This window comes from Notolepis coatsorum (genome assembly GCF_963971535.1).
Source record: "Notolepis coatsorum genome assembly, chromosome: 10".
NCBI lineage: Eukaryota > Metazoa > Chordata > Actinopteri > Aulopiformes > Paralepididae > Notolepis > Notolepis coatsorum.
In genome coordinates this window covers 79,893,861-79,912,892 of record NC_140174.1, presented here as the reverse complement: position 1 = coordinate 79,912,892, position 19,032 = coordinate 79,893,861, and the positions used below count along the sequence as shown (strand labels likewise).

Here is a 19,032-nt window from a genome sequence, read left to right as displayed (position 1 = left end):
GAATAGATGACGGGCAAAAAAATGAAATAATTCTCACCGCAGCATCTGGGACTCAACCATGGAACTTATGCTCATCACGCTAGGCTAATTTGACTAGCTAGCTAGGTCCGTCGTCCTCACTTGTTGCATAAACGGATGCCCCCCCCCCCCCCCCCCCACCAAGTCGGCCTTGTAGACATGGTGCCACAGTAGAACAACTCTGGTCACACATATCCCACACGGGGCTAACGCGATGTTGCAGCCAGCTGCTGAGACGACGAAGAATAACAACAACAGCAGCGCACACAGGCCAGAGGTCAGGCAGGAACAAGCTCGAGTGGAGGTGTTTGTTTAACACAACACTCCTTCCTAGTGGCTGGAATTAAAGTGAAATTATATATCATTATATATCTGCATATAAAAATGTATAACCATGTTAGAAAAGTCAAGCTTATTGTATTTGGTTATTATGACCCACCCCTACTGAATACTCCACTAAATATGTCCCTTTATTGTTGTTTTCGTCAGCTCTTTTCAGCTGGACCTCCTCTCCACTGTGCCTTTCTGTCAAGAAACAAGCGAGACTGAATGAAAAAAAATAAACCTTCTGGTTGGTTGTAAAGGCTTAGGTGGGAGGTCTCGCCTTTCATAAAAAAAATTGCCAGATTCCATCACTTCCTCTCTCTCTCTCTCTCTCTCTCTCTCTCTCTCTCTCTCTCTCTCTCTCTCACACACACACACACACACACACACACACACACACACACACACACACACGCACACACACACACACACACACACACACACACACACACACACACACACACACAGTGAGGCACGGTTGGGAAATGGTTAACACTCCAGCCGTCCCCTGCTGTAAGTGAAAGCCCACAAAACAATGGACACATTGTCCGGCAGAGCAAGACTCTGAGGGTGTGTGTGTGTGTGTGTGTGTGTGTGTGTGTGTGTGTGTACCACTGCATGTAGGCGTGCGTGTGCACATGCGTGTGTGAAACGGTGTGTGTGCACGCTCTCCAACATGTGCAGGTTTCTGCCCCAGTTCCCAGCATACTGGTTTAAGAGACAGGGTTTAAAAAGAAATATATATATATGTATATATATATATACGTATATATTTGACTGCCACAAAACCAAAACAAAATAATATTTACAGATTATTTATTCACCAGATGTATTCCCTGTGTCAGTAAAAAGAGCATTTAGCCCCCGTCAGATGACTGGGAGACGGGGATGATGTCATGGTGTTTCCAGCGTGACTCCTGCTGAGACCACTATTGTGTCGTAACGCGGACGCTGACAGCTGATGAAAAGGCTCTCTGCCATGTGCTATTATTTACGCCTAGCGACACACAGCGACTTGTGAAAGCGCTGTGACGGGAGTTAGCTGTGTCCTGTGTGTGCCACGGCAACCATTACGGCCTGTGTAATCAAGCAGCGGGCCGCTACGATACGAGAGTACTACGCGCACACACGCATGCACACACACTCACAAAACGGTCCCTCAACCAAATCTGTCGCAGATGTGTGTTAAACTCCCATTTCCAGCAGCTCTCAGGCTATGGTTAGACTAGTGTATTCCTGGCGTTTTTTTATACGTTTTTGACGACGTTTCATGTCCTATCTACACAGAAATGCGTTTTTTGGCGTTTTTTTGTGGATACGGCTGAAACGCAAAATTGTGTTTGCGTTTGGAGATACGCAAAAAAAACGAGTCGACAACAGCGTGTAGTCAGCACGGAGCAGTTGTTGCGAAAACGCCCATGCGCAGTAGATACCATCTGCGTGCCCTTCCGGTGACAACAGTGTGTGTGTTTGGGACAGAGCTCCGTGTCCCAAATAGCTTCAGCTACCATGTGTTGTCAAGTTATTGTTATAAGGACCCCAGTCCAAGCTACAACAGTCTGCATTCCCTTAACAATTGTTTGTATTGAGCCGTATTGTATTGTACCCATATGCAATATGTTAAATAAAGTTTACATCCATTCATTCTGCTAGCATTACCGATTGCATGAGCAGCTGGCTAACGTGAGCTATCAGGATTCAGACCCTGTTAGCTCAGAGTTCCTCTTTCAACTTAACAAGCATTAAACAAAATGGCCCAGTCATCTATTCACCTTTGTTTAATACACACAGCGTTGTCTCTAATGTTATCTAACTACTGATAGCTCGCGATATCATCAGTTTTGGTGCTGACTAAGTAGCGTGAGCTAACGTTAGCTTCTAGCCACAATGCTATATTGTTATAATGGCATACTCCATTGACGTTAGCATGCAGCTAACAATGCTACCGATCGTTTTTTAGACTAAACTATCCGCTCTTGGTGGTCACTTGTGTTGAGATGTTAGTTTTGTTTCATCAACAAATGACAGGCAGAACACACAGTGAATGTATCCGTTTTGTTTATTGCACTTTTATTAGGCTTTGCTGAAAAAAGAATTGCTGCATTGCGCCTGCCTTATTGACATTTTCTTTGCTGGAGCTTCCACCAGGAAGTGTATTGGCACATTCGTTCTGATTGGTTGAAATTGCCTTCATGTTTGCCACCTACTGCCACCTACTGCTTTGGCAGTGTACTACATCAGTGTGCTCGGCTGACAAAAACGAAAAAAAAACGAAAGTGTGACTCAGGCGCACGACGTCGCGGCGATACGCATAAGAAAACAATACGAAGATGATACGAAAGGTGTAACCTCAGCCTCAGTTACCTCCCATTAAAAACACCCCAGTAGTTAGATTCTCAAACTCAAAGCTGTCTGGTTGAGTTCAAACCAATGAACTCCCGACTCGACAAACTTGAGATTATTTGTGATATTTCTCTCCCTCACCAGAAAACACACGAGAGGTATATAAATAATTAACAACTTTCAACCAATGGCAGGATAGTTCAGTGTCGGGGGCTGACGAGGCTGGCAGCGGGGTCCCGACGCGCCCTGCTTTTTGAGAACGTGGTGATTGTGAAGAGGGTACCAGGTACCTCAAAGAGACCGGCCTGTGTGAGGTCACATCCTCTTTTCTCTTCACTGACCTGCCATGGTTCCTCCTCAGTCTAGATGCTGCTCTCTACTTCTCCCTCCTTCCTCCTCCTCTAGATGCTGCTCTACTTCTCCCTCCTTCCTCCTCCTCTAGATGCTGCTCTCTACTTCTCCCTCCTTCCTCCTCCTCTAGATGCTGCTCTCTACTTCTCCCTCCTTCCTCCTCCTCTAGATGCTGCTCTCTACTTCTTCCTCCTTCCTCCTCCTCTAGATGCTGCTCTCTACTTCTTCCTCCTTCCTCCTCCTCTAGATGCTGCTCTGTTTCTCCCTCCTTCCTCCTCCTCTAGATGCTGCTCTACTTCTCCCTCCTTCCTCCTCCTCTAGCTGCTGCTCTTTACTTCTCCCTCCTTCCTCCTCCTCTAGATGCTGCTCTACTTCTCCCTCCTTCCTCCTCCTCTAGATGCTGCTCTCTACTTCTCCCTCCTTCCTCCTCCTCTAGATGCTGCTCTACTTCTCCCTCCTTCCTCCTCCTCTAGATGCTGCTCTACTTCTCCCTCCTTCCTCCTCCTCTAGATGCTGCTCTCTACTTCTCCCTCCTTCCTCCTCCTCTAGATGCTGCTCTACTTCTCCCTCCTTCCTCCTCCTCTAGATGCTGCTCTCTACTTCTCCCTCCTTCCTCCTCCTCTAGATGCTGCTCTCTACTTCTCCCTCCTTCCTCCTCCTCTAGATGCTGCTCTCTACTTCTCCCTCCTTCCTCCTCCTCTAGATGCTGCTCTCTACTTCTCCCTCCTTCCTCCTCCTCTAGATGCTGCTCTCTACTTCTCCCTCCTTCCTCCTCCTCTAGATGCTGCTCTACTTCTCCCTCCTTCCTCCTCCTCTAGCTGCTGCTCTCTACTTCTCCCTCCTTCCTCCTCCTCTAGATGCTGCTCTCTACTTCTCCCTCCTTCCTCCTCCTCTAGATGCTGCTCTCTACTTCTCCCTCCTTCCTCCTCCTCTAGATGCTGCTCTACTTCTCCCTCCTTCCTCCTCCTCTAGCTGCTGCTCTCTACTTCTCCCTCCTTCCTCCTCCTCTAGATGCTGCTCTCTACTTCTCCCTCATTCCTCCTCCTCTAGATGCTGCTCTCTACTTCTCCCTCCTTCCTCCTCCTCTAGATGCTGCTCTCTACTTCTCCCTCCTTCCTCCTCCTCTAGATGCTGCTCTACTTCTCCCTCCTTCCTCCTCCTCTAGATGCTGCTCTCTACTTCTCCCTCCTTCCTCCTCCTCTAGATGCTGCTCTACTTCTCCCTCCTTCTCTAGATGCTGCTCTACTTCTTCCTCCTTCCTCCTCCTCTAGATGCTGCTCTACTTCTCCCTCCTTCCTCCTCCTCTAGATGCTGCTCTCTACTTCTCCCTCCTTCCTCCTCCTCTAGATGCTGCTCTCTACTTCTCCCTCCTTCCTCCTCCTCTAGCTGCTGCTTTCTACTTCTCCCTCCTTCCTCCTCCTCTAGCTGCTGCTCTAGAGGTCAAGGTGTCTGGCTGTGTTCCTCCTCCTCTAGCTGCTGCTCTAGAGGTCAAGGTGTCTGGCTGTGTTCCTCCTCCTCTAGATGCTGCTCTAGAGGTCAAGGTGTCTGGCTGTGTTCCTTCTCCTCTAGATGCTGCTCTAGAGGTCAAGGTGTCTGGCTGTGTTCCTTCTCCTCTAGCTGCTGCTCTAGAGGTCAAGGTGTCTGGCTGTGTTCCTTCTCCTCTAGCTGCTGCTCTAGAGGTCAAGGTGTCTGGCTGTGTTCCTTCTCCTCTAGCTGCTGCTCTAGAGGTCAAGGTGTCTGGCTGTGTTCCTTCTCCTCTAGCTCCTCTCAGCGGGGAGGGGTCGTCTGTCGGCTGAGCGACAAGCGGGCGGGGGGGGGTGGGCCTGCGGTGCGTTATCACGGAAACATTCTCCGGCCGTCCAGAGTAATCCGTCTCGTCTGTACTGTACGTACACACACCGGGATGATGCAAACCGGGGAAACATTGGATCAAACTAGGCTCGGTCGGCGTCGGATGGGAGAGGAGCGGGGGAACAAATACAAGCTACGTTTCACATTCAATTTGATCGCTTTACACACTAACAGCCAAAGCGTGTGCCGGTGCGAGAGGGGAAGCCTCTGATCTCTGCCCGCGCCACCTCTTTCATCAAACAAATCACATGTCGCGCCGATCAATCAAAAATAAATAAATAAACAAACAAACAAAAACAACAATAGAAAGAAATGGTGCTTCAAACATCCTACAGGGGGTAGACAGGACGCTTAATGCATTTCAACTGCCACGACCTGCGTTGCTCTTGTATTACGAAACTGTCCTTTAAGGGTGTCTGGTGAAACCAGAAGACGTGGGAAGACGTGGCCTGATAAGTATTTACAGCCTCGTGACTCAGATAATAGAAACTCATGTATTTACCTGTCCTACAGCCTTGGCTGCATGATACATATGCACAGCCTGATGACTCACAGGTCAAGTATTTAACGGTCCTGTGGTAGTTGCCTGTCCTGTGGTAGTTGCCTGTCCTGTGGTATTGTCCTGTCCTGTGGTATTGTCCTGTCCTGTGGTATTGTCCTGTCCTGTGGTATTGTCCTGTCCTGTGGTATTGTCCTGTCCTGTGGTAGTTGCCTGTCCTGTGGTAGTTGCCTGTCCTGTGGTATTGTCCTGTCCTGTGGTATTGTCCTGTCCTGTGGTATTGTCCTGTCCTGTGGTATTGTCCTGTCCTGTGGTGTTTACCTGTGGTGTTTACCTGTCCTGTGGTGTTTACCTGTCCTGTGGTATTTACCTGTCCTGTGGTGTTTACCTGTCCTGTGGTGTTTACCTGTCCTGTGGTATTTACCTGCCCTGTGGTATTTACCTGTCCTGTGGTGTTTACCTGTGGTGTTTACCTGTCCTGTGGTGTTTACCTGTCCTGTGGTGTTTACCTGTCCTGTGGTGTTTACCTGTCCTGTGGTGTTTACCTGTCCTGTGGTGTTTACCTGTCCTGTGGTATTTACCTGTCCTGTGGTGTTTACCTGTCCTGTGGTGTTTACCTGTCCTGTGGTATTTACCTGTCCTGTGGTGTTTACCTGTCCTGTGGTGTTTACCTGTCCTGTGGTATTTACCTGTCCTGTGGTATTTACATGTCCTGTGGTGTTTACCTGTCCTGTGGTGTTTACCTGTCCTGTGGTATTTACCTGCCCTGTGGTGTTTACCTGTCCTGTGGTGTTTACCTGTCCTGTGGTATTTACCTGTCCTGCTGCCTCGCTGTGTGCAACCAGCCTTGTGGTTTCAGAAGGAGATGGAAATTAGCGTCTCTTAAAATAACTGAGTAAGAAGGGGCCCCTGAACTCCGAGGTTTAAAAATAACGCTTGCGTCGCCGGGGGAGGATGAGGAGGCCCTGAGCTGGGCTTGTTTTGTTCAGAGGAACACTGTCACGCCGTCTCTTTTGTCTTGAAACACAACTTTTGACAGGGTTTCTGTTGCAAATAAACAGCCCCCCCGTCAACACTCGCTATTTTAAACCATGTCAAATCCTCTGGGACTGGTGATGGCCACTCACCACCGTGCTCTATACAGTTTATTTACTAAAGGTCAGTTGTATGCAGAAAGCTACATAACACAGGCTACATTATAATACTCATTCCTCTATGAACTCTGAGGTCTTATACATGTATAATCGTTATGTGCTTTTTAAGTTTTGTGTTTTCATACAGTTCCCCATATGAACGAGAGGCAATGGTCAACATAAACGAACAGCGGTGCTGGTAATGGCCCTGGGCATCTGTGGGCACCTTGCTGACGCACGCCTCAGCCTCATCGATTCCTCTCTCACTAACCCTGTGACCATGTACATACCAGCTCCCTACACGCAGCCTTTCACCTCCTGGAAACAAACTAACAAACAAACTATGCGCTAATATATATATATATATATCCTATGTGGAAGTCCAGTCACCTTGCGTTCTCTTTGGAGGGTAAACAATGCTGGAAGGAATGCCCACGCCACCCTCAAAAAGCAGTATGTTGACAGTATGTTGATAGTATGTTGGCAGTATGTTGACAGTATGTTGATAATATGCTGGCAGTATGTTGACAGTATGTTGGGTAGTATGTTGGCAGTATGTTGATAGTATGTTAGCAGTATGTTGGCAGTATGTTGGCAATATGTTGGTAGTGTGTTGGCAGTATGTTGGCAGTATGTTGGCAGTATGTTGACAGTATTTTGACAGTATGTTGGCAGTATGTTGAGTCGACAGTATCTTGACAGTATGTTAGCAGTATGTTGGCAGTATGCTGGCAGTCCGGCATTAGGTAATTCTCATAAAAACTCATCAATTGGGGGTTGGGTTCTACCTAATGACCCAGCTCCGTGCAGGGCTGGGCTCGGGGCCTATCACCTCTACGCCGTCACGGTGGCGACTCCCAACGCTGTGCGCCCTACTACCTGTCTCCTTACTAACAACACCTAAGCTCTCCCCTCTCAACAGGAGGATGACACTACTACACTGGGCCTATCGATGAGGCCTCACAGGTCGCTTTCGATCAAACTTATCTGGGTGTGTTCGCAGAAGACTAAATAAGTCTAGGTACTTTTCAGTTAGTCAGACATCCATTCAACAGGCTGGACAGGGAAGGAAAGGAGGGGTGGGTTATTATGCTCAAAGAGGTTTTCAATACTGAGGAGGAGGAGGAGGAGGAGGAGGAGGAGGAGGAGGAGGAGGAGGAGGAGGAGGAGGGGGAGGAGGAGGAGGAGGAGGAGGAAGGGGCTCATAAATAGAGAAGAAGAGCTGGAAGGAGGGAGGGAGGAGGACCGAGCGGAGGAGTAGTAGGAGGAGGACTACTTACAACAATGTGTGCTGGTGATGGGGACCTGGCATCTTTAAGTGCTTGTCTACTTTGAAGACCTCCTGGTTGAACATCTAGCAGTGGCCATTTCATCTGGAGGTACTGTGGCAGAAAGGAGACACAAGGGAAAGGAAACAAACATGTTAACAATGCAGAAGACCAAAACCAAAGGAGACACGTGAAAACAATTCAAAGAAGGAGGGAAGTCAACATTCTCAATGGATCGGTGGGGTCTTTTTGAAAACTCAAAACATGGACAGCAAACAAAGATCCTAAAAAGATGAGTGGATGGTGTTCAGGAAGAGGGGATGGACATAATATTGTAATGCTTTCTTACGCTGCCCGACCTTTCTTAGTCGACTAATTGGTTGTTTGGATCTTAATTAGTCGACTAAGAAAGGACGGGCAGTGCAAGAAAGCATTACAATATTATGTACTATGTCCCCTCTTCCTGAACACCCTCCACCCATCATTTTAGGATCTTTGTTTGCTATGTTGTTTTCAATGTTTAAACTTTAGTGAGAACATATACATGTATATGATACAAATACATACATCTTAACACTGAATATAAAAATAGACTGCTGTGAATGCTCTGTGGCATGTAGATCTTGAATAGGTTCCATTTAGAAAAGGTCTAGTTATGAATTGTCAAGCTGACGCAAGTAAAGCGAGACAATATTTCTCTTGGCGTTGTATCTGAACGTACTGTAAGACTTTCTTTGGTAGAGCCAGCCACGTTACTTGACCATCGCAACAAGTTTCTCAGAGGAAAGCAGCCGTTGATTGGAGGATCAAGAAAAGAGGGCGGGGTTTGAGATAGGTCCGTTCACTAGGATATAGCGATATAGGATATAGTCTGGTGTAGATCAATTCTCTAGTTAACGTTACACAAATTATTCTGCAGTACACAATGGAAAGATGTACATGAAAATCTATTTCTGTAGTGTGTAGGGCTGGAAGGTCTACCGAATATAAAGTTTTTTTAAGGAGTTTAACAAGTTTAATTCCCTGACAACCTGTGTTTTTAATGTATATGATTTATGCACATGTATGTTTTAAATGAAGTTTTGTCTAATAAAATCAAATCAAAGCTATACCATCATGGATCCATGCAAAGGTATGGATTTGTACTATACCATTGTTCAATGTATACATATTGTAAAGAATATATATATACATACAATACTGTGTATTTTTAAGGAAAAGATTTCTCATGGCAAAATATATTTATATATATTTTTGTTCTTTTTTACGTAAAAGAAAAGCAGACCATTTTCAATAAAACAGCAGCATGACAAATTGTATTACAAGATAAAGACATAAAAAAGATGTCATGGCACATTGTCATTTGTACTGGGAAAATGAAAAATACCATTCAAATACCATCAAAACAAAGAAAAATACTGTGATGTGATATTTCGCCCCAGCCCTACTCCTGCGACTGATGTATACTATAAGCATCAGATCAAAAGTGAATGGCTTAGGGGGGGTGGGGGTGGTCGGAGGGTTGGACTGGTGCCTGGACGTGCTACTGTACATGGATCATCGCTCCGAGATGACCTAACGCCGTAAATGTGATCGTTGGAGAAGGGAGTGACTTTTATTGGCTGCAGCCTCTGAACCCATAAAAGGCTGAACCGTAAGAGTCTCAACATGCGAGTCAACCTACAGACTACTCCTATAAATGATTGACTTGGCCTTTATCAGAACTCTCTCTCTCTCTCTCTCTCTCTCTCTCTCTCTCTCTCTCTCACACACACACACACACACAGACAGACACAGACAGAGAAATGTATAAGCAGACACAGGGGTCATGAGAAACAGCTGTCTGTGTTATAAGCTGGGTGGAGTCGTTTACATGTGCTGATATGAACAGCGTTGACGACAGCCATCCTGAGATTATTGCCTGCGATGTTCTCTTTTCTCCCGGGATGACGGGGGGGAAGAGGGAGGGGAGTCGTACGACACGTACTTACGTCGGGCCGTGACGAGGCATAGGAAGGGAGTCGCGTTCGTACGTCGGTAGGGAATGACTGGAGAGAAGTTGGAGCATAACTCTTGTGAAGAGGCCCACGTCTGATCTTAAAAGTCTTCCTCTTACACTACAGATCAGGAGGACCGGGACCCCTCTTTAACCCTAGTTAGGGGGCGGTGGACTATGAGGCAATAAATCGAGTTTTCAATTTCAATTGCGATTTTGTCGTCCCACGATCATGAAAACAAGATAATCGAAGATAAAAACGCTGTGTTGCTCTCATTTGGTCTTGTGTTGTAAATGCAACGCACCCTTCCTTCACAGCGGTGCGCTCCACCCCTCCCACCCCTCGAGCCCAGACAGTAGTGGAGGGAGCCACGTTATTGTTATTTTGTAACGTCTTTGGTAACTAAGACAACAGAAAGGCAGCCTTTGTTTGGTGGAGAAGGAAGGTAAAAAAAAACAATTCAGTCGTCATCATGTGACGTTCGCAAATCAATGAGTAATCGTGTTTAATAATGATTCCAATATCAATCGATTATGATTTTTGCCATAATCTAGCAGCCCTACTACGAGGTATTGACACAGCTCTATGGCTACAGCTAAACGCTCACACACTCAGCGTGACCTGGCTGTAGCTAGGTGGTCTACACAGTGTTCATCAGTATCACTACCACATAGTCTTTGGGGGAGAAAGGAGGTCACGGCGGCTCTTTGGAGCTCCATCGAGGCCTGGGGCATTAGCTGGAGCATTAGCTGGGGCATTAGCTGGGGCATTAGCTGTGGCATTAGCTGGGGTACCGAGGGGGAGCTGAGGGCTGAAACCGTCCTTATTGTGGGGGAGTGAAAAATAGAAAGCAAACGCCAGCGGCGGCAGTAGCACACACTGTAAGGCAGTAGCACACACTGTAAAATCATTAACCTTTGGAAAACCACCCGCTGCAGTTCAGGACGTCCAGACCACCTGCCAGATGATGGGTTCCCTGGATTTGCACACAGGGCATTTTGCGAAGGCAACATAGCAAACCTATTTTGAGAATGTGACCCGGGCAATGAATTATGTCGAATAACTAATGGCTTTACTTCAGGATATCTACATATACATAATTAAATTAATAAATAATCCAAGACGTCAAACATAAAACAAAAACATTTGTACAAAAATACCCCAAAATCTTTTTTTTAAAGGTTTGTATCTAGAGACACGAGGAGGAGGAGGAGGAGGAGGAGGAGGAGGAGGAGGAGGAGGAGGAGGAGGAGGAGGAGGAGGAGGAGGAGGAGTTTATTAAGTGTTGTGTAGTTAAAACACTGGAGACATGCTGGCCTCTCTCTTCACCTTGGGACCACAGGCTCTGCTCTCTCTCTCTAGCCCAAAAGCCAGGCCATGAAAAATGAATTTCATGTATAAAAAATATATATAAAAAATGTAATACATTTAAAAAAGGCATTCTTAATGTACGCGACTCGATAGCATGACAGCTTCCTTGTGTCTTATATTTTTGGCCTCTGATGCAATTTGGACATAAAAACAGCCCCTGACCAACCAACCAAAGCCCCCCACCACCCACGAACCGCCTGACAGGTCAAAACAGGAATCTGGTCATTCTGTTACGCTCTTTGTCCCTATCCAAACAAATCCCAGTCACCCACTCTCGTCTCTTTGTCTGGCAACTGCCTGGTCTTTATCGGACCTACACTAAGTCACAACTCCTCATCTGTCCCCTGGTCTTTATCGGACCTACACTAAGTCACACCTCCTCGTCGGCCCCTGGTCTTTATCGGACCTGCACTAAGTCACAACTCCTCATCTGTCCCCTGGTCTTTATCGGACCTGCACTAAGTCACAACTCCTCATCTGTCCCCTGGTCTTTATCGGACCTACACTAAGTCACAACTCCTCGTCGGCCCCTGGTCTTTATCGGACCTACACTAAGTCACAACTCCTCGTCGGCCCCTGGTCTTTATCGGACCTGCACTAAGTCACACCTCCTCATCTGTCCCCTGGTCTTTATCGGACCTGCACTAAGTCACACCTCCTCATCTGTCCCCTGGTCTTTATCGGACCTGCACTAAGTCACAACTCCTCATCTGTCCCCTGGTCTTTATCGGACCTGCACTAAGTCACAACTCCTCGTCGGCCCCTGGTCTAACCTCCATGCAGTGTTCCAAGATCGATCATGTGTATGGGGGAGCTACAGAGCAGGGTATCAAAATGTGATGTGATTTTGATGGTATCGATCGAATTGCTTCAGTACTATCGAGTATCGTATTTTTGGAAAAACGCCTAAACATACCATTACATAAGGATGTGTAAACTTTGGACATGTTCCAGGTAAGATGTGCATGGATCTGCGCCTTGCTAGAGGGCAGCTTCAGTTCAGCTCAGCGCAGACAATTAACACTGTTCAACTTTTCCTTTGGTATTTCTGTGCGTCAGTGAGATGTCAGACTCATTTTCAGGTGAGAATCGACTCATGTTTCTTCAACTGTAGAGCAAGTTTATTTCCTGTTAACACTTTGAGCGCCACGCCGGGTTTTCCTTTTTACCCGCTGAATGCCACCATCGGCGCCAATGTTAACGTTCATATCGCCTAATCTATGTTTTAAATTATGGCTATGTGTCTAATCTGCCCATCGCATTATCAAAGACTATTTTCCAGTCAGTGCTGTCAAGGCAGATTGTTTTTTTATCGCGTCATTTCCGTTTCAGAGCATTTAGAAAAGCACCCGTTTTAGGATAAAAAACAGCCCATTCTGGAGCATTCTATGAAAATCGTCTTTTACTGGAATATTCCACAACGTTGATATTTGTCGGCCTTTTTATGAATCGTTTTCAAATAAACGCTAGATGATCAATATTATACGTGCACGCAAGCACATTCGGGCCGCGCACGGATAATCGCCCCGTTGATTTCCTCTCGGACTTTTACAGTGAAACCGAAAGAGGACATTTCACAAAACAGCTTATAACTTCATCAAAATGTGTCTGATTATCCTAACACTGATAACATAGAGTCCTTACCTGACATCAGATGGTATCCAACTGGTATATTCCAATTCCTGATCACCATTCGAAAAAATCGATAAGTGTATGGATCCAACGCGATACAGTACAACTCCATGATCAGCGGGGCTCAGAGGATCCAGAATGAACTCTGGTAACCCCGGCTGCATCAGTGGACTGGAAAATGTGGAGTACCGGATTTTTTTCCCCATTCATTTTCATTGAGTCCATTCCAAAATCCCTTATGTCATCTGGGAGACGACAGGGGACGCTTTTTTCCACAATGATCGCCGGCGCCGCTCGGCTATACTCGGGTAGGCTCACGTGATGCAATATGATTTCAGATCGCTAAAAAAAAAAAAAAAACAGAGAAATCTCGTGAGTGGCTTTCAACCACCTATTAATAAACCCCAGTATTCTCGTGTGTGGCACGGAAAGTGTTAACATGCATACCTTTGTCTATTTACAAGTTTGTGTTTGTAAACAAACCACTACTTTGGAATGATATTAGCCCATTGTCCGGTAAGCTAGTGTGTCGTGTTCGGTATCAATGGATTCCTTGCAATCAATCACAAAAAATGCATAATGATATCAATGACTACATGCTAGCTTAAAAGCTGAGCACGGTACAGCCTTGATGGCACAAGGCTGGGATGATATACGGGCTGCTTGCATTATGTATAGCGAGTATGACATGAACCGAACAACGTTCACATTCCACACCTGGCTGTGTCTACACGTAATGCCAGCTGTGGGTCTTGCTTGTTGGTTTTTGTATGATGGTGAACTGAGGGTCTGTATGTGTGAGAGAGTGTGGCGTCTCGCAACCCTTCCTGAGACCGTCTGAATCTGTGGTAATTAGCGGAGGGTTCACCGTGGGGAGCCTCTGCCTGCCGGCGGTTCATGCTGCAGGGAGTTATTGACTCCATGTCCAAGAAAATAACCCCCCATGCCCACCCCACCGCTCCCCTCCACCCAACCACGCATTTACGACCCACGAGGGCTTTTTACAGGAAGAAAACGAGGGTTTGTTTATGCTTGTTTGTGCATCTGAGTGTGTGTGTGTGTGTGTGTTTACAGACCCCCCACATTGGGTATTAATTGCCATGAAGGGGGGGGGGTTGTGGACAAGGTAGAAACTGACGAAACTGCTGTCATCTATGAGGTAATTCAAGACAGTGTCCACTAGTACCATAGGGTATTGGGGTGGGGGGGGGGGTAAAGTGCAGACTTTACACACAGCCCAATGATTGTCTCAAGTCTGACATGCAAACTGAGTGCACAGATATTCAGACACACAACTGTGGCGGGGTGGGTATTATTATGTGAGTGGAAGTTTGACGGGCGAGAGGGGGAAGGCTGAAAGGTGACACCCTGGAGAGTGAGAGAGGCAGAAGGAGTGAGCGTACGGCCTGACATGCGGCTCCGCTCTGGCCTCGCTGTTGCTCATGTTCTCACACACTAATCTCTCCCGCAGCTTTTACAAGCAGGCCAAGGAAAACGGAGCCCTGGCGAGGACGGAGTTTTCCGACCCCTCCTTTCGCCCTCCTTCCTTTCTGCGCCCCCCCCCCCCCCCAGCGCCTGCTGATGGACACGTTGCCTGGACTTGAGCGAGCCGTGACCCCTGACCTTCCTCTCTCTCTCTCTCTGCCACTAGGAGGGCCCCTCCCCTCGCCTCCCGACCCCAAAAACTCTCCCGCTACGAGGCAGAGGGCCCCCCTGGTAATTCAAGAGCCATTCCAATGTGACAAATTGCTCCGGAGTTCCCGGATAAATCTCTCTCACCCTTCCTTCCCCCCCCCCCCACCCCACATATCTTCCTCCTCTTTCTCCTAACGCCACCCACCCCCACCGGCCCTAAGAGCCACCCCAGTGTATGCTCTCTGGCTCTTGGGTTGTGCATTAGAGGGCTTCCCCCTTCCCTTTCAGCCTTACACCCCCCCTCCCCCAACACCCTCCTCCCCAACCCTTCGCCCCTCCTCGCCTGGCCTGTCCCACAATGGGAGCTGAATGACTCAATTGTCTCTGATGAAGTGAAAGACAAGAGAGTCCTCTAAATCCTTACAGAGGGATGAACTCACCCTCTCTCTCTCGCTCTCTACAGTTTTCCCATAGTGACACGCACGGGGTGGTGGTGGGTGGAGGGTCGGTGCTCATGATAAAGAAAGCGGGGTGGTCTTAAGAAATGGCCTTGAGGCCCCCCCTGATTTCACTATCACATTTTTTAGGGGGGGGGGGGGGGGGGGGGGGGTCCGCTGTTCTGTCACAGTTGAGTGACTGCAGCAGAACGCCAGGCCTGGCATGTTATGAGCGGCTGAATGCTAACTGTCATCGCGAGGCAAACTAGTTGGGGCCCCTGCCCCCACCCCCCCTGGCCCCTGGTGGCATGGCGTGTGCAGAGGGCACAGCGGGAGACGACTGTTGGAAGAAACACGTCCGCACACCAACCGCCAGACCAGAGGTATTACTAATTTAACAGCTCTGCTCTGAAAACTCTCCTTCCTGACACCGCAGCTTCCTCTCTTGATCCCTGGAAGAAAAGCCCCCACATTATTTCCGGATCTTATCAAATATTAACCAAACATACACACTATTGACAAATGGGGGGGGGATCTATACGGCCCTCATAAATTGTTACAGGAGATAACAGGAGACATGGCGAGTGGGGAGCGGTGAGCCGGTGTGGATTCAGGCCGGCCGGCGTTTGGATGCGGCAACCTGCTCTCATTCCACCGAGCCCCACGAGCCCTCCGTCCGACACGATTACTGCAGTAGAGCTGCTGCTGGAGCCCGTTCCAGAGCGCACTTCTCCCTTTTGTTTGGGATTAGAGTCGTCGTCCTCCTTCACCAACCGCCCGCCAAATCCTTTTTTTCTTTTTGTACTTGTACTCCCATATCCCCTATTTTGTCATTATGGCAATACCCCTCCTGGTCGTTGCGCTGCCCTACTGTTGGTCTGGGAGGGTGTAGAGACTACCCTACTGTTGGTCTAGGAGGGTGTAGACTACCCTACTGTTGGTCTGGGAGGGTGTAGACTACCCTACTGTTGGTCTGGGAGGGTGTCGACTACCCTACTGTTGGTCTGGGAGGGTGTAGAGACTACCCTACTGTTGGTCTAGGAGGGTGTAGACTACCCTACTGTTGGTCTGGGAGGGTGTAGACTACCCTACTGTTGGTCTGGGAGGGTGTAGAGACCCTACTGTTGGTCTAGGAGGGTGTAGACTACCCTACTGTTGGTCTGGGAGGGTGTAGACTACCCTACTGTTGGTCTGGGAGGGTGTAGACTACCCTACTGTTGGTCTCGGAGGGTATAGACTACCCTACCGTCAGTCTGGGAGGGTGTAGACTACCCTACTGTTGGTCTGGGAGGGTATAGACTACCCTACCGTCAGTCTGGGAGGGTGTAGACTACCCTACTATTGGTCTGGGAGGGTATAGACTACCCTACTGTTGGTCTGGGAGGGTGTAGACTACCCTACCGTCAGTCTGGGAGGGTGTAGACTACCCTACTGTTGGTCTGGGAGGGTGTAGACTACCCTACTGTTGATCTGGGAGGGTGTAGACTACCCTACGCAGGGCTCTACAGTGCAACCATATTTTTATCTTATGTTGTGGGACTTGTACAGCACTTTGGTAAACTTTGTTGTTTTTAAATGTGCTCTATAAATAAAGTGGATTGGATTAATGAATTAAGTAGCCCCTTTCGTGACTGTGACGCAACACGGCTGTGTGATTTAATTCAAGGTGGATCGCTGTTGTCGTTTGAACAACTTCAGATTTCATGGGAACTACCAATCCCCCAAATCAAGAATGTTTAAGATGAATGAAGTAAGATTTTGATTATTTGAAATATGGCCTGTGTAGACTAAACTATGCACAGAATTATGTCAGTCTACAAGGTCCGGCAATGTAGACCTTGTAGACTCCACTACAGACCAATTATCAGTGAATGTTCATGCATTTTTAAGAAGGGCTACTTCCACAAAAAAACAAAGAACTCACCAAAACATCTCAGTAGCACCTTATCTAAATGTTCTATTTCATATATGGAGATTCATATTTATTTATGTATTGCATGCATTTCTACATTTTATTTCCTATTTTGTTTATTCATCCCAGTATCTTTCTTTCTTATGTGTGGAATTCTACAAGGCATTTACATTCACATTTACATTTAGTCATTTAGCTGACGCTTTTATCCAAAGCGACTTACAAGTTCTGTACGACAGGTCATCAGGAAGAATACAACTCTATCAGCTGAGTAACAATATTCATCAAAGTGTTGCGTGTTACAGTGTAGGTTAGTTTATTAGGACAAGTGCATGACAGTAAGGTTAGTTAGGGTTAGATTTTTTTTAATTTTATTTCAGATAATGGTTGAAGAAGTGCGTCTTTAGTCGACGGCGAAAGATTGGACGGGATTCGGCTGTCCTAACTGGGGTGGGTAGTTCATTCCACCATTGTGGGGCAAGGACTGAGAATAGGCGTGTAGGTGGTGTATATGTGTTTGAGGATGATATCCTTCAAACAGGCAATAGTGATGATATAATTTGGGCAGTGCTGAGCTGGGTTACTTTCCTCCAGTGTATTTGTCCCCCGGCCCCACCCAATGGCCCCATGCACACACACACAGAAGTATAAAAAAAAATAAAAAAAATTAACTTCGATTTTTTTTTTAATGTTCGAAGCTTGTGCCATCGAACGAAGCTTCGAAGTATTTAAGACAGCCCTAATTGCTCGCATATGCCCCTAGAAATATGTGTGCGAACCGGGAAAATCAATTACTCGCACGGTGTGCGAGTGAAGATTACAGCCTCAGTTGTGCTTTTTTTTCTCCGCTGATAAATCGTTAAAAAACTACAAGTCCCACATTGCACTCAAGCCAACGGTCCAATCACAGTAGAGTGACGTGACTGGTTTCAAGGGAAATAAAGGAAATGACCAATCGGAAGCTCTCATTTTGCTTGTTTACTTCCTGAAAGTCTGCCATTGCGCTATGCGAGGCTTTTCCGAGACAGTAACTTATTCTAGTCTTACCAATAGCAATAGATTTTAGAACACCTAGATTTATCGATAGCAATAGTAATATAACGTTAATGCAACAAAACGAATGCCTTGCTTTGTTAACACTTTCAGTGCCGGGCCGTGTTTTCCTTTTTACCCCGTTGATGCCACGGTCCACGGCCCATGTAACGTTAATATCGCCTAATCTATGTTTTAAATTATGCTATGTGTCTAATCTGCCCATCGCTTATCAAAGAATCATTTTCCAGTCAACATTGGTAAAGCAGATTGTGTTTTTATCGCTTTATTTCTTTTTTATAGCATTTTGAAAACCACTCGGTTTCGAAGAAAAAACAACACATTCCATGATAATCGCCTTTTACTGGATATTCCAGAACGTTATCATTTGTCTGTCTATTTATGAATCGTTTTCAAATAAACGCTAGATGGTCGATAGTATATGTGTGCGCACGCACGCTCGTGCCGTGCGCTGATAATCGCTGCTATTATTTCCTCATGGCTTTTACAGTGAAACAGCCATATCACATATAGTGGAAACGCTTATATCTCCATGAAAACGAGTCTGATTATCCTAACACTGATAACATAGATTCCTTACCTGACATCAGATGGTATCCAAATGGTATATTCCAATTCCTGATCACCATTCGAAAAAATTTATAAGTATATTGATCCAACGTGTGTACAGTATAACCCATGATCGCCGCGCATCAGAGGCTCCAGAATGAACTCTGGTAACTCCGGCTGCATCAGTGGACTGGAAAATGTGGACTGGAATATTTTTTTCCCCATCCATTATCATTGAGTCCATTCCAAAAGGGTGATTTACCATCTGGGAGACGATAGGGGGCGCTTTTTTCACATCTGATCGCCGGCGGCCCCTGGATCTCCAATAAATAAAATAAATCCGAGAAAAGCCGTGACGTGGCTTTCAACGTCACAATCGTAAACCCGAGATTAGCTGTGAGTGGCGCTCAAAGTGTTAATCATAACGTTGATGCAGTAGCGTATGTCGTTGTGTTATCAACAGCAGAGTGGGGCAATAGGGTCCAGCTGCAGCGCCGGAGTGCAAGCGGTGTGACGTAATTGGCAGAATCGACTGTCAATCAATGGTCTACCTGACACGCAAACTCATAAACAATGTTTCTGTACTGGAGGTGTACAGTATTTCAATAGGCAACCCTGAAAGGATAATTTTTCTAGAAGAGCAACACTAGCTAAAACAT

The 19,032-nt window shown here is 46.8% G+C and overlaps 1 protein-coding gene across 1 annotated transcript in view; it reads right to left on the bottom strand.

The window, feature by feature from the left end:
- The window catches only part of tcf7l2 (transcription factor 7 like 2), a 137,959-nt gene that overhangs the window by 62,537 nt on the left and 56,390 nt on the right, over positions 1-19,032 (bottom strand). The window contains exon 4 of the mRNA XM_084323732.1: positions 7,800-7,901. Within this exon, the coding sequence (XP_084179858.1) occupies positions 7,800-7,901 (102 nt within the window). The remainder of the gene's footprint in view (positions 1-7,799; positions 7,902-19,032) is intronic.